The 16,699-nt window shown below is 44.2% G+C and overlaps 1 protein-coding gene across 1 annotated transcript in view; it reads left to right on the forward strand.

Moving 5' to 3' along the window:
- The first annotated feature begins 1,327 nt into the window (after positions 1 to 1,327).
- TMEM59L (transmembrane protein 59 like) overlaps positions 1,328 to 16,699 on the forward strand; it is a 60,274-nt gene continuing 44,902 nt past the window's right edge. The window contains exon 1 of the mRNA XM_069216385.1: positions 1,328 to 1,707. Within this exon, the coding sequence (XP_069072486.1) occupies positions 1,519 to 1,707 (189 nt within the window). The 5' untranslated portion in view covers positions 1,328 to 1,518. The remainder of the gene's footprint in view (positions 1,708 to 16,699) is intronic.

Genomic DNA, 16,699 nt, shown 5'->3' on the forward strand with positions numbered 1-16,699 from the left:
AGTTTTACTGGATTTTGTAAAAATGGAGGAAGTTGTACCACATCACTGCTGGAGGCCATTGTCGATATAGTTGTAATGATATTCAGGAGATTTAAAAAAATACAACAAAGAAAACAAAGAAAATCCTCCAAACACAATATGCACTAGTCAAAAAGGCTTAAAAAAAGAACACCTTTGACTAAGGCTTATAGTACATACCAGTTCTGCAAGAGATTCACAAATGTCAGTACAGGCAGCTGTAAATGGGGAGGAACAATTACCTGACTGTAACTGGCAGTGAAGATCACCACAAGGTGGCCACCAAACAAGTAATATAAAACACTGTAATTTTCAAATCCTAAAATTGCTTAAAAGAGTGACGACCACAAGATGTTTGCATGGTGTGCGACATACACACGTCGCAGCCATCAAATTCCTAAGTGATATGACGGCAAAATGGTTGCCAGCGTGTTACGTACACGTTTTGCAGTTTGATGCACTATGTGATATGACCGAGGAAGACTGGCGCCGGTGAACAGTAAAGTGCTCGTGGAACAGACTCGTGTGTTGAGCGATATGACAGGGCCCACAATTTCCACAGGTACAATGGTGCTCATGCGTAAAGCCAGGTGAAGAAAAATTATATTCCTTACTGTGCCGCTTCTGCAAATCAGCACCGCTCCAAGTATCCACTCATGTCCACATGCCGGTACTCTCACCTGAAGCACAGCGGAGTATATAAATGTTGTCAAGTGCTGTCTGTGGGTTGAGCAAAGAAAACAAATCTGTCAGCTTGAGTCAGCTTTGTTCACCCCACTCCTGGTACCAAATTAGGTGAGAGTGACAAAGGAGTAGACAAAAAAGTTGATTGAGGGAAGGAAATGTATTCCAATACATAAACCCAAGACAAAGTTGAGAGGAGAGAACTGATAACCTCCACTTCGAGGGTCAACCGTCTGTGTGTGAAACCAAGAGATCTCCGAAATATTCCATACTCCTATACGGAATATAGAATACAAGACAAGCGTATAGTAATAAACATGAAAGTATACAAAGAAATACCAGAGATAAAGTGGTAAAATACTACATACTGCAATACATGTAATGGGGTGGACCGGCTTCATCAGGAGCAAGCAGACGTGCTAATTAGGAAGTACCTGTGCCTTAATATGTCAATGTAAAGCACTACCTTAAAGTAAAAGAATACGTATCTTTGAGAGAACACCTACCTAAATGTGTGTTCAGAGGCTGCCATAAACACTTCTAGGATAACTCGACTAAAAGCCAAAATGTCTGAATCTTGTTAGGCACCAATAATTCCTCTGTGGTGCGTAAAGCATCAACACACAAGTCACTCAAGACCAACTGCGAAGAAAGTCAGTCAGCGCCATCGGCCCCAATGGCCTTTTATACGCCGCCTCCTCCCAGAGTCCTCTGCGGTCTAACCGGCCGCCGGCGACGTCACTGAGCGGGTGACGCTCGGCTCGCGCGGCTGTCTGTCAGCGGGCTGTGGGTGGCAGGGAAGGCGCGTGAGCTGGGATGGCCGGAGCCGCGCGCCGCCGCGAGCCGCTGCTGCTCCTCTGGGTCACGGTGACCTCTCTGGCGGCCCTCGCCGCTGCCGCCCACCCCCCGGGGGCCACAGCCGACCCGCTGGACGACGAGTTGGGTGACACAGGCCCTTGCAAGAGCAAGTGCCGCCTGCTGTACGGGCGGAGCGGCCCCGCGAAGGTGAGTGCGCCGCACGGGAGGGAGGAGGGGGTCCGTGGTGACACGGGGGTGAGGTGATGGAACACCTGCGTGCCGTCTTACTTGCAGGGGCCCGGCAGTACCTGCCGCCTGGCTGCAACGTGTATGTTGACAACGCGATCGGAGCCTGCATTGACAGCTGCTGCAGCTCTTTCTGTGCCCACCCATGCCTGTGCACCAGTGCATGCCAGTCCACAAGTGCATGCCTACCCACCGGTGCATACCCAGCCATGCCTGTGCACCATTGTGTGCCCTCATGCATGTGTACCATTTGCATGCCATGCCTGCGCACCAGTGCATGCCCATCCTTGTCTGGGCATCGGTGTAAACCCGTCCATGCCTGTGCACCATTGCATGCCTTCCCATGCCTGTGCACCAGTGCACACCCAGCCTTGTCTGCGCACCAGTGCACGCCCGTCCATGCCTGTGCACCATTGTGTGCCCTCATGCATGTGTACCATTTGCATGCCATGCCTGCGCACCAGTGGATGCCCATCCTTGTCTGGGCATCGGTGTAAACCCGTCCATGCCTGTGCACCATTGCGTGCCTTCCCATGCCTGTGCACCAGTGCACACCCAGCCTTGTCTGCGCACCAGTGCACGCCCGTCCATGTCTGCGCGCCAGTGCATGCCCAGCCGTGGTCCTGCACCAATGCATGCCTAGCCATGCATGTGCACTGCTGCATTTTACTGTGTGCATTCAGATGGTCTCGTATACTGATACCTAATCCAGAGAAAATCTGGCACTTCACCGTTCAGTCACTGCTCCTGCTTGTGCACCAGTGCATGCTCCTATATGCATGAAGTTTCTCTCGTATGTTGGCACCTTCTGTGTAAATCTGCCGTTTAGTCACTGCACCTGCCCGTGCAACAGTGCATGCAGCTGCTCCCACCTTGTCCTGCATAAATCAGACATTTCACATTTTAGTCACTGCACCTGCATCGGCACCCGCTCCTTACGCCAATGTGCGAAGTCTGCAGCTTGAACTGTTATATACTGGCACCTCAACCCCTGTAAATCTGACTTTCTGTCATCTACCTGTATCTTTCTGTTTGCTGAATTATAGGTGCCATGTCCTGCACCTTCCTGTGCCCCAATGCACCTCTCATCTGCCTCTTTATAATGCAAATGTCTCTTCATCTATCTGCAAAGTTTGCATCTTGATGCCCTTATCATAATTTTAGGAAATCGTGGATGGAGGGATACAATTACGCTCACATCACATCTCACCAATAGTTATTCACTGACTCTGAATTTGTGTCATAAACACACATTTCATGCAATTCAAGACCTAAGGCTAGCAAAAGGTACAACATACCTACATTTAAATGTTCTTAAAGTGAAATGGCTGCGAGGCCTTGAGGGAGAAATTCTCATCTCATCAGTTCGGCCGTGATCCTTGTTTTGCAAGGTTTACATAGTGTATTTATTATTAGATTTCCTGTATAAGTTACATTGAGTAGGAAGGACTGTACTACAGGTCTTAATTTGAGGGTATCTGTGAGACCATAGTATTTATTGGAGTGAATATTTCTTAACACTTTATTCTGTGCAGCTTATGCGTAATTGGCCTTCTAACTTTCCCATATGTTGGCACCCTGGACAGCTCTGTCTAGTGGGTTGAATTCGAAGGCTGTTGGCAGCCCTCTAACAGAATATGCCATCATCTTCAAAGGAAGGCACACCTGCTTATTGACCTTCAGAAAACTTTAGCAAGTTGATCTCCATGACAAAAACGGTCTCAGAAGTACAGTTATCAAATCACTGTTAACGATGGAAATGATAAACATTTTAGAAAACTTTTAGCGGGAACTTTGAGTGGGGAAATGTATCATTGTCTTTTAAAGCTCTTCACGGAATGGTTCTCCAAACAGAATATGCCCAATAAAACCCGTATATACCACCTGATTTGAACATTTTAGCCATTAATTGCTCACTTGATGGCCTTATACATTGGCGGTTGTTTTCTGCACAAATATAAAGACAGGAAATGTTCCACCTCTATGGAAAGGGACCCATAATAATTAAGTCCTTACAAAAATAGTAATGGTGACTGCCTAGTAAGTTAATGCTTATTGGGCTATTCAGAAATACTTCACTTTTTTGATAAACTGGATTGAGAGTCGTGGTATTACTTTCAAGGTGCCCATAGACTTCTGCATTGGGCTTTTGACAGTGAAACATGTCGAGTGGCCCTTGCATTGCCAAACGTGCCCACAGATGGAATGTTCCACTATATTGTGCATCTTATTGCTGACTTGAAGACTGAAGAGTGGGCTTGCATAAAGTAGACTGGACTCAGAAATGTGTCAGGTGTGGCACGGATGTGTGACATTCCCTTCGTTTCTAATCTCTATGGAAATAGTGGGAGACCTGAACCTAATTTGGGAGGCATACCTTCCTTTTCTGCATTTTTCCGATTTGCTGGTTTTATTAAATGTGACTTCAGTATGGCTGTGGAGGGGATTTAAAAAGCTTGTCGCATACACCTAACAATCGTTCAAATAACCTGGCCAACGCCAGGATCACGTGTTTTGGTCAAGGAAGGTCCATGAGCAACAGGTGGTTTTTATACTTGGTGGTTGCATCCATGTATTAATTTTTAGACACCCTGGGTAACAAACTCTCATGGGAACCCATGTTTGAAGAAGACTGGCAGGAGGTTTAGCATGATTCAATCGGAGATATATTGTGACCACTCAATTCTAGCTTTTAAAAGGCATGCATAACCAGTGTCTTTTCCAAAATGGCATGTGTTGTGTCATGGCTCTTGGAATGATATAACTTTGATAGGCACCAGGGACCCATATGAAGGCCTTATTTGAACTTTCAGTATATATACCTTATGAAGCAGTATAGCTAGAACATTAGCTTAAGCCACTTTGGGGCCTGGTGGTGAGCGTTCTGGGACTGGTAGTTGTGGTTTGCTGAGTTGAAGCCCTAGGACATTGCATTATCTTGTAATTAAAAACACCAAAATGTATTTTTTTGTTATTTTTTAGGGATGTTTTGGTCAGCTGTATTATATTTTGGAACACTTAAATTTTAAGAATATTTTTACAAAGAGAGAATGTATGAAATCCAAATTTAAACTACAAACTTGTCAGGTGTTGTATCACTTTCTAGAGCCGCTGACATTTTCACTGATTTACAAACCCTCTGTAAAAGATTGTGGACCTATTTGGAAACATGAATCCACAGCTCGGTGAAGGTAACAGTCCTGTATATCAGGTGCTGAGCCACCGGGCTGCTGTCGCTAGATAAGGGTTTAAATCTGTGTAATGCACATTATAAAACTGCGCCTTCCTTTGGCAGAGTAGGCATATTTCATCATACTGCATTTACAAGAGAACAGGGCTAGAACTTAGCCCTTGGAATGCAATGTGGTTTGTCATTATCTAAAATGGATAAATAAAATAATTATTTTGCCATAACTAGATATGTAAGCTAAGCCTTGGATCAATTTATGGCTGCGGGGGAACCATTATTTAAAGAATATTGCAGTTGTGATAAAGGCATTATCTGTATACTATATTTGATGCCCGTTGTCTGCGGATACCTATTTTTGAGATTGCCATGGTAGATTAAATAGATGGCTGATTGTGAAGGTTGTACTATAATGGATTTATGTATTGAATTTATGCGTTGTGGTTACGTTCATTCTATTCTAGACGTTGTAAATGTAGCAATGGATAAACCTGATATTAGATTTGTGATCGTAATTAATATGTTTATTGTAATATATAGAAGGAACTCTACATATGTATATGAGTTGTATGAACCATTTATAAACTTAATAATTAAACAAATGACTAAGATAAGTTTGACTATATGAGCCCATAAAGTAATGTGCCCTTATAAGATGCACAAAACCTTTTTTCAACCAATTGCTCCATATGAACGAAGAGCATTACTTGTCTTGACAGTATTTAAAATTATGTCCTTCAGTCGCTGCTGTGTGTTGTGGGGGCATTTGTTTTAAAATTACACTTTCCCCCGAAAGCATAGGATTGTTATTTGTATTCCCCATATTTGCTGTTTGGAAATAAAAAAAATAATCCAAATAATTTATATAGACAGGCTACTAGGGAACAAGGATGCAACCTTGGCACCACACTAGTTGAAAGTTTAAATCTTCAGTATCGTGCCTCTGTTGCTAAATATGAATAGCACCGTTTTGTTGAGAGAGAGAGTTAATGTTACACCTCTGTTGAACTTTCTCCATTTCCTTATCTTTCAACGTAATAAATCCATTTCATCTGTTTTACCTGTATTGCTGGGAGTCTTGAGGTCCATGAATGTGAAGTTCAGATTTTCTTTAAGCCATACAAACCCCTTTGTGGTGTTAACAGAAAGTCCTGGCCTACCATATGTGTCTGGGACCGGGCGCCTAGTTGCAGGTTGGATAACATGTTCTTCTCTTCCAGCCAGTCATTAAATCTGTATGCCAGCCAGGTGACATTGCTTTAAATCCATATAATTTCTGTCTTTTGACACGCCATCGGGATCCCTAAGGTACTTCTCACTGTGTTGACGTCTTTGTAAGGTTAAGGACCCTAGATTTCTGGTTACATTGCCAATCGTCGCGATAACATCATTAATGACTGAGTATCTTTCTTTTGTTTTTAGTGCAGAGAGCTCAGTGTTTATCCCGTTGAAAATATTTTTATTGTTCCCTTGTTTTACAATCTGTTGTAAATTAATTCCACAGCATAACCTAAATAGAAATGAATTGTTCCAACTTCATTTCACTCGTAAAGCATTTAAAAAAAATGAAAAAGTATTAAAAACCAGTGCTGTTTATGGTTTAGCAATACAATGGGTCTCCTCGTCAAGTAGAGAGAGAGAGAGACTATTTTTTCGGAGAGAAAGTGTTTGCAATGTTTTAAGGCTCCAAAGTGTTTACACCACCAGACCTTCCAACAGGTGAATGAATTAAGATGTTAGTAAGAGGAAGGCTGTATAGAAACTGGTGCATGGTTGAGGGGCTTTCGGAATGTACAACTCTCACCTCTTTAGTGGTAATATTTTGAACTACTTAGAATGGAAGGTATTGTAAGAAAAAAATGATGGGCCATTGGAGTGGAAATTGAGAAAGCAATAGTGTAGTTCTTTAATTTAAACTAAGTTAAGTTGTTTTTACATAGTTTGAGGGGCAGATTTTAAAACTAACAAACTGTCATGTTTAGTATATTAGGCGAGTCTTATAAAGATTTTGAATTAGATGGAAAGATAACTATGAAGATAAATAATTAGTTTAACCTCTTAGTTACTATATCACTTAGGGAGAGTTAGAGGTTCAAAATGATTGCACACCATCCGACACTATAACATCAGACAACAGAAAGATGCAATGGTGCTGAAAAGTAAGCTGTTGTAATCTTTCAGCAAATTGATCGACTGAACTATACAGTATAGATCAGATGAAGAAACCCCAGTCACTTCTGTGACATGGTTCATCATATGCAACCTCATTTAATCTGGATAAGATGATACTATCAGGGTGGACTCAACCTCAGTAAGATTGACGTCTTAATAAGAAACCCTGGATAGTCTAGACAGCCATGTTATATTTAAAAAAAACATGAAGGGAATTCCTTTAATCGTGGGTACAAAGGGTATGATTAAAATAAGAAGGATTAATGTGGGTATTGTGACCCAGTCATTTTTAGTAGTGCCAACATTTCAGCCTATCCTGTGCCTAAAAGTGGATCACAGGATTTCATGGACCGAATGGGATCTCTGTGGCTACCTGTATATTAGTCACTTAACTTGAGACAATGTGTAAAGTATTTGTGCAACACCCAAATTACAGTTACCCAGTTAAGACACCACACAAAGACTCCACACAGGTTTAGACAAATAGGTAATATTTATCTGTGTTAAAAACAATGAATATCCAATCAATAGGTCAAGCGATATACATTTTACAAGGACTAACTGTAAGAGCAGTGCTTAAATCATTTATGCTTCTTTTTGAGCCTTTACAGTAATTCTGCTAGGCAAGAACAACACAACCACAGAGTTCGAATCGGGACTCGGAGTGTCCTTCTGTGGTCTTGGAGACCGGGGTGTTACCAAGTAATCCCCTCAGCTGCCCGCAGTGGCATGGGGGGGGTCAGTGGTTGTAGGAAGCTGGCCTGGTGTGTGGTGGGTGCCTAAGGTGCTTACATCTTATACCAGGTCCAGGTATCCCCTATCAGTGTAGAGTAGGCAGTGTCTAGAAACCAGGCTCTCTAGAGGTAGCTGTGGATGAGCAGCCAAGGCTTATCTAGGAGACATGCAAAGCTCATGTAATACCACTGTAGTCACACAGCACTTACAAACTTGAAAGAAAACACCCAGTGTTACAAAAACAAAGGGTCTTTGTTACAGTAACACAGTACAGAAGCATTAAATAGGCAATCCTCCAATAGGAGGTAAGTAGGCATAATATATATGTACACAAGTTATTGGACATAGGCTTAGAAAGTGATAGAAAACAGTGCAAATAGGCAATAGTGACCCTAGGGAGAACCCAAACCATATACTAAATAAATGAATGCGAACACAGGACCCCCACCTAGGTAAGTGGAATGTGTAGAGGGGAGCTGGGGTACTAGGAAACCCCAAAGGTAAGTACCACAGTGCCCCCCTAGCGACCAGGAGTATATTACTAGATTTTCCCCAAACTACCCAGAAGGAAGGAAATGAAGAAAATGCAACACCCAGACAAGAATGCAAGAAACCAGCAGTGGATTCCTGAAGAGGAAGACCTGTGAAAGAAGAGGACCAAGTCCAGAAGTCACAGAAGAGTCCAGTAGGAGCTACTACCCACCCAGCAGTGGATGCAGGAGTTGGTTGACAGTAGGACGAAGACGGTCAGGAATGCAGCCCTGGAGCAGGTGAAGTGTTCCTGGAGGATGCAGTCGATGTTCCATGCCGGATGGATGATTGCAGTTGGTCAGTGGCATGGAAATGCCACCAACAAGCCTTGGCAAAGGCAGGAGTCGCGGTGAAGCAAAAGTGGAGCTGCCGGGGACCAGCAAGGCTCAGGAGGACTCAACCCACGGAGGGAATCCTAGGGGGACCCTCAGCAAGGCAGAGAGTCCAGAGAAGAAGAGGCATCCCCCACAGGTGACCCACTGGACGAGGAACCAGGAGTCACAGAGGAGCCCATGCAGCACAACTGGAGAAGGGTCCCACGCTGCAGGAGAAGCACACTGAGGCCTGTGCATCGCAGAAATGAGGGCTGGGGCTACACCGAGCCTGAAGATTTGTTGGAGGAGATGCAAACAAGCCGTGGCAGCTGCAAGAGACGTGGTGCACAGGGGTTCTGTTCTGCGTGGGAAGGGCTTACCTCCACCCAAGTTGGACAGCTGGCAGAGAGGACCAAGAGGACTACTCCAGACCACCACCCATGATGCAGAATCCATGCAGCTTAGGATGAGAGGGGATCCACGCAGCCGGTCGTCGTTGCAGTTGGTGCCTCCTGATGCAGGGGAGTGACTCCTTCACTCCAAGGGAGATTCCTTCTTCCTTCTTGTGCAGGCTGAAGCCTTTATGCCCCATAGGATGCACAGCCGGGGAAATGTTGCAAAGCTGGAAGGAGCTGTGGAAACAATGTTGCAAGCAGAGTCTTTGTTGTGGATGCAGATTGTCGGTTCCTGGAGGGTCCAGTCGCAGTTCCAGTGGCTAGAAGTCGAAGTAGAGGTTACAGAGGAGTCCTGCTGGAATCTTGCAAGCCGAATCTAAGGACCCACCCAAGAGAGGGACCCTAAATAGTCCTGAAAGGGGGCACGGGGGTTGGTCACCTAGCTAGGTGGCCACCTATCAGGAGGGGGCTCTGATGTCACCTACCTGGCCTGGCCACTCAGATGCTCCCAGAAGTCCCTGACAACCTTGGATTCAAGGTTGCATAACCCAGGGACCCTCTGGAGGAGCTTTGGGTACCATCCCTGGGGTAGTGATGCATAGGGGAGTGGTCACTCCCCTTTCCGTTGTCCAGTTTCACTCCAGAGCAGGGACTGGAGGTACCTGTCCCGGTGTAAACTGGTTTATGCACATAGGGCACCAAACGTGCCCTACAAAACATACCAGTGGCTTGGGGAGGCTATCCCTCCTAAGCCATGTAACACATATTTCCAGAGGGATAGGGTGTTATCCCCCTCTCTCCCAAAGGCAATTCTTTGTTCTGCCTTCCTGGGCTTGAGCTGTTCAAGCAGCAGGAGGGCAGAAACCTGTCTGAGGGGTGGCAGCAGCTTGGGCTGCCTGGAAAATCCCAGAAGGCTGGCAGGAGCAATGCAGGGGGTCCTCCAAGGACCCCCCCAGATTGCATGGAATCATACTTCCAATACTGGCAACAGTATTGGGGTATGATTCTGACATGTTTGATACCAAACATGCCTAGATTTGGAGTAACCATTATATAGTTGGACATAGGTAGTGACCTATGTCCAGTACACATATAAAATGGTGTTCCAGCACGCATGAAGTCCATGAAAATGAAACTGGAGTTTGTGGGGGCACCTCTGCTACTGAAGTGGTGCCCTCACACACAGGTACTTGCACCCTGTCCTCTGGGCTAGGAGGGCCGGCCTATGGATGTCCTGGTGCAGTGACCTATAGTGAAAGAGGGTGCCCCCACCCTTTCACGCAGGCTGCAATGGCAGGCCTGCAGAACACTTTGCATGGGCTCCCCATGGGTGGCATAATACATGCTGCAGCCCATGGGGATCCCCTGGCACCCCAATTTGCTGGGTACCATATAATAGATACTTACATGGGGGCACCAGTATGCCAAATGTGGGGTAAAAATGGTACAAGTTACCAAGTTAGAAAGGAGAGAGCATAATCACTGGGGTCCTGGTTAGCAGGATTCCAGTAAACACAGTCAAACACACTGACAACAAGCAGAAAATGGGGGTAACCATGCCAAGAAAGAGGGTACTTTCCTACAGCATCCGACACCACATAGTCATAGTACATTTGTGGAAAAAGTGCAGCTGCAGTCCAGTGAGTTGCGCTGCTTCACAGCTCTGTGGAGGAAGGCGGGCTGGGGGCACACCACAAGTGGTGCTGGCTGGTCGCAGACACGAGGCCTGCGTCGATGAGTTCTGCTCTTCGCCTGTACCGGTGAGTGGGCCAGCAGGGGCATTATTCTGAGCACCCGCACAGTTTCCCTCGGGCAGAGCTGCTCATTGAGGAGTATAAAAGGAAAGTGAAGCGGAGTGTAGATTTCTCTGGCAGTGAATCTCCCTTTCGGGCTGAGTGCAGGATGGCGGAACGGACTAAGGTTGGGAAGTGAAGCGGTGCACTTCCTCCTCACCCGCACCTGCTGGCACTCCAACGCGCTCCCATAACATGGAGCTGTTGTCTTGAAGAACGGCCTGTGGGATCTGGGTGCCTGACCAAAAAGCAAATAACGAGGTTGTGGTCGTACGCAGGACCTCGGGGTGAACAGGGAGGCAAGCTAGCAAGGTTGTTGCTTACAAGGTTGTTGCGGTCCTAAACAGGTGATGAGTAGGAACAAGTTGTTGGAGTCAATCTAATGAGTATCTTTGGTTCCCATTTGCAGGGCAGAGGTAATCAGGGCAGCAGTCCCTGGGAACAGTCTGCTACAGTAAAGTGGCAAACCTTCTGGCACAGCAGCCTTTACTCCAGCAGAGTTTCTTCCTAGTCCATCAGTGTACTATCTGAGTGGGTCAACAGGCCCAGTACTTATACTGACACTCCTTGGATGTGGGGGTGACTACAAAAGAGTTCTTGTGAAGGGCACAGGTCCCCCCGTTCAGGTCAGTCTCTGCTCCAGACTGCCAGTGGGAGGTAATCAGACCCTTTGTGTGGACTCGTCATTACCTTTTGAAATGTTAAGTGAGAGCCCTCCCCATCCTCATCCCCAGGAAGACCCATCAATATGGGGATGAATGCAGATGTTGGCTGATTATCCTGTGTTGTGGGTGTCTGAAGGGAATGCACAAGGGTAGCTGTCACCTAGCCAAAGCCAGATGTGCATTGGAGATAGGCTGTAGGCACACAGGGCAGAGAGAGCAGAGAAATGTCCACTTTCTAAAAGTGATGTTTCTAAAATAGTCATCATAAATCCGACCTTACCAGTAAAGAGGAATTTTTATCACCATTCCAGTGGTATTAAACATGAAGCAGCAGCTGGTTAAGTGTGTGTGTGTGTGTATATGTGTGTGTGTGTGTGTGTATATATATATATATATATGTGTGTATATATATATATATATATATATATATATATATATATATTGTCCTTAACTTGTCCCTAAGTCATTGCATAGTTTCTATATAAGTTGTTAGATTAGATGCTTATTAGTCGCTGTTTTATTCATCTGTCAACAGGTAAGTATTATATTAACTATCTACAAGCATTTCATTATTCAAAGTTTGAGGAAAAGATAAAGTATAAAAAGTACACAAATTACCTTCAAATACTGTAACACTTAAAAGCCTATTTTCATACAATACAACTTCAAATCTCAATATATTATCTTTCTTATACTTAGATTCTATTTCTATGTAGTCATGTATCTATATATTTATAACTTTAGTCCTACTGTAAAAGAGAAAAAATAACTCTTCAATGCACTGCTTTCTCACCCTACACCTCTGTCAATCTATCCTCTATCTACACTCTGACTCATCCCAAACCTCATTCTACTACTATGATCTCTGCTTCCCTCTTCTATCCCTCTTGGCTCACCCCAAACCTCAGTTTACTACTATGATCCCCCAAACAACGCTACTGAATTCTATCTTATGTATCTCTCCTTTGATTCATCTCAAACCTCATTTCACTACTCTGTTCTCCCTAGTCCCATTCTACAGACTCATCCCTCCCCATCTTTCCTTTACTCATCCAAAACCTCGTCTTACAACTATGATCTTACAATTAACACTTCTGGATTCTTCCCTCTTCTGTCCCTCCATTATTCTGTTCAATCCGACTAACAGACTCGCGTGTCCTCTGCACAAATTGTCATATTTTCCTGTACTAATACTATGCTTATATTTCCCCATACTAATCCACCACTAATCCTTTTGGGTTCTGGAGTAGCGTGCTACTCATTGAAAAGCGCTTCAACGCCTCATCAGGGGGTAGTAAGCGCTATATAAATACAATGACAATTACCCCCTCAGTGCAGCTTAAAGATTTTATATGGAATTTCTAATGGTGGCCTATGAGAGGGGCAGGCTTCGATGTAATGAGAAATGACTAAGAGTTTTCATTACTATAACATGAAAAACGTAAAGGTACATGTCCTGCCTTTTGCTTACATGATACCCTACCTTATGGGCTCCCTAGGGCCTACCTTAGGGCTAACATATATGTAATGAAAGGGGAGTTCTGGGCTTGGCAAGAGGTTTTTAGGTGCCAAGTCAGGTGGCAGTGAGACTGCACACACAGGCTCTGCAGTGGCAGGCCTGAGACATGTTTACTGAGCTACTTAGGTGGGTGGCACAATCAGTGCCGCAGAGCCACTAGTAGCATTTAATTTTCAGGCCCTGGGTATATGGTATACCACTCTACAAGTTACTTACTGGTAAATTAAATATGCCAATTGTGGATGCACCAATGTTACCATGTTTTAGGTGAGAAGCACATGCACTTTGAGCACTTTACCACTTCTTATCAGTGTTAGAGTCCTAAGGCCAACAAAAAGATACAGCAACAAAACAGGAGATAAAGGCGAACGTCCTCCCCAAGTCTAACACACTGTTAAACATATATTGTTATCAACCTCTACGAAAAATAATTCACACAAACAGAAAAGACTATCCTATCCTCCCTATATAAATATTTAACCTGTACGCAGAGTCCATATATCTCCAAGAAGAAGTAAATAATTTAACACTATGATTAATGAGGTGGATGACATTATTAAAATATCCAGAGAGGTCACAGGTTTAAACGCCCATGTAAAATTGAAATTTGGTCATAACGTTTCCATTTGTTCTTTAAGCGACCTCTACTGCCACAGCTTCTGAATTTAAGTGGTTTTATTTTAAATCCTGACAGATGATACCTTCCAAATATTCCCTATCAGTGCTGGCAGGGAATGCGTGGGTCTGTGACATTAATCACACACATCATTTGTTTAGACTCATGGCTGTGGCTTATATGTATGTTATTGTTCATACATTTTGAAAAGGCGCAGGGATGTGGAATTCCTATCGCCGACGGGACATCTTGTTTGGGGTCAAGGGCAACAAGTTTTTATGTTTACTTTGTCCTTGGGACAAGTAGGCCCAACCCCCTGCAGCACAAACCCTTTGGCTGCCTGTTTACAGAGAGTGGAACTCTCTGCAGTTGAGGTAATGTGTTTCCAAAAGATAATGCTGTTCGAACTTGTATTTATGGTTCATTATTTGAAAACCTTCACTATTAGGGGTAGTGCTGTAAATAAATGTTTTAAGGTCACACTTCACTACTGACGTTGGTTCCAGTACAAAAACAAAAAAAAACGTGTATACACATGTTTGAAAAGTTTAGGCTATGAGGCTAAGTATAATGCTCCCAGAATGCTCTCCGATTATATGCAAATGAAGTGTCATTTAGTAAAATGTTTTGATGCATGCTAGTATTTCCCAAAAATATTTCTAATGGAAAATCAGTGTAACCATTTTCAACACGATTATGGGAAGCATGAAAATAAACAAACACTGACAAAGCCAACTGATCTGACATATTTTTATAAGTCTTTTAGCTTCATCAATGCGTGTCTTGTTTTGACATGGCTTTTGTAACACTTTATTGTTGTGGGAGATACCAGGCCCTCAACATTGTAAAAAACACTGGCAAAAACCCCCCAAAACGTTTTTGAACTCTAAAAGCACATGTTGCCACCAGTGGCATAACAAAGGCCCCGCAGCCGCCCTCCAGGGGGCCCCTTCAGCACAGCACCTGCCCTGAGTGATTCTGGAGAGGGGGCTCCTCCATGTTCTTTGCAAAGGGGCACCCTCCAGTTTCGTTACGTCACTGATTGCCACTGTAGTTCCTGACACTGAACAAAACTACTTTGTGTGCCAATATGCTCCTTGTGGAAGAGAAGAATGCGATCACTCACAGTAAAGCCAGCCGAAAGAGAGAGAAATAGAAGTTTAATAAAAACAAAATGTCTTTGTTAACACCAGACCTAATTAGGGACCAAGACCCACATGTAGGTAGCTTTTTGCATGTCGCAAACAGCGACTTTCGCTGTTTGCGACGTGCTAAAAGCACATTGCGATGCACAAACCCAGTTTTGCGATTCGGTAACCTGGTTACCGAATCGCAAAACGGGTTTGCGACTCGCAATTAGGAAGGGGTGTTCCCTTCCTAATTGCGACTCGCAGTGCAACGTAGGATTGTTTTGCGAATGCGGGCGCAAACCAATGGCAGTTTGCACCCATTTCAAATGGGTGCTAACACTTTCACAAAAGGGAAGGGGTCCCCCTGGGACCCCTTCCCCATTGTGAATGTCACTGTAAACATTTTTTCAGAGCAGGCAGTGGAAACGAAAACGTTTCATTTTTCGTTTTTGTAATGCATCTCGTTTTCCTTTAAGGAAAACGGGCTGCATTACAAAAAACTGCTTTATTGAAAAGCAGTCACAGACATGGTGGTCTGCTGTCTCCAGCAGGCCACCATCCCTGTGAGGCCGCCATTCGCAAGGGGGTCGCAAATTGCGACCCACCTCATGATTATTCATGAGGTGTGCATTTGCGAAGCCCTTGCGAATCACAGATGGTGTCAGGGACACCATCCTACATTCGGATTTGCGACTCGCAATTTGCGGGTCACAAATCTGAACCTACCTACATGTGGCCCCAAATTCTTAAAGAAAATCACAAAAGTGCACCCATGGTATATGTCGTACCCCTATAAAATATTTGTGAACTGTATTTTAGCATGGGTAAATACGCATGTGTAGATTTGCTCATGTGAAAATCTATTGAGCATTTGCAAGTTCATTTTCCCTCCAGCCACTTTCTTCCCAACCCTGGAAGAAGTTCTAATCCTGCCATTGTCAGGAGTAAATGTCCACCCTTTCTTATTATGGGAAAATATTAGAGAGAAGCTGGTGAAAATCTTTAAAACATGCAGGTTAGTAGGTTTGCAGACTCAAAGGCATTCCAGCCCTGGAACTATTGCTTTCTGCTTCCTCCAGCCCCAGTATGCAGATCTGCAGAAAGGTGGAAAAATAAGGAAATTGCTACAGTAGGGATTGAAACTGCAAGTATTCAAGCCCTACTATGGTAGTAGCCCTGGCATAATCAGAGAGGCTATTATCAGAGCTCTTACATAATGAGATTGCTGCTATAATTTGGCGCCACACTACATGGCACCAAAGGGACAAGTAGATCTTTTTACAGGACAAGTAGATTTGAGAAGCAACCTGTCCCGTGGACAAGTAGATATTTTAATAAATTCCACACCCCTGAGGCGTCACAAACTTGATATAGTACACTCCTGTTACTTCCCTGTGTAAATCCCAAATGGTTTTATTTTCACTTTGTTGACTTTGACTTGCATCTTGGGAGGACAATAGCTCCTATTCTTTGCAAGGGCTGTGTGTCTTTGTCTTAAGGGAAGGGGGGGAGAGAGAGTTCAGAAAAGGATGCAGACTCCTGACACACACAAGTTAGCATGCTTCATCATAGGAGTGCTCTTTTCAGCAGCAACAAGTGTTGTTCAGCAGGCTCACTCAGACCTCTTAGTTTGAACATTTTTTTTTGTTATGTGAGAAGGGTCATGATAGGTTACAACTTAATTGGGGGTAAGGGGTGTACTTAGTTTTATTGAATCTTCAGACTCCCACATACAAGATTAAAACCAGAAAAAGATGAGAAAATAATGTTGTTAGGACACCACACTCATCTCTTAATCAAGTCAACATGTTTCTGCCATCCTGTATTGTGTAAGAGCATCACAGGGCTTTTGCTAGGACCAGTAAGATACTTCTGTCTAGGCCTCTCCTAAGTGTG

The sequence above is a fragment of the Pleurodeles waltl genome, chromosome 12 (genome assembly GCF_031143425.1).
Source record: "Pleurodeles waltl isolate 20211129_DDA chromosome 12, aPleWal1.hap1.20221129, whole genome shotgun sequence".
Taxonomy (NCBI): Eukaryota; Metazoa; Chordata; class Amphibia; order Caudata; family Salamandridae; genus Pleurodeles; species Pleurodeles waltl.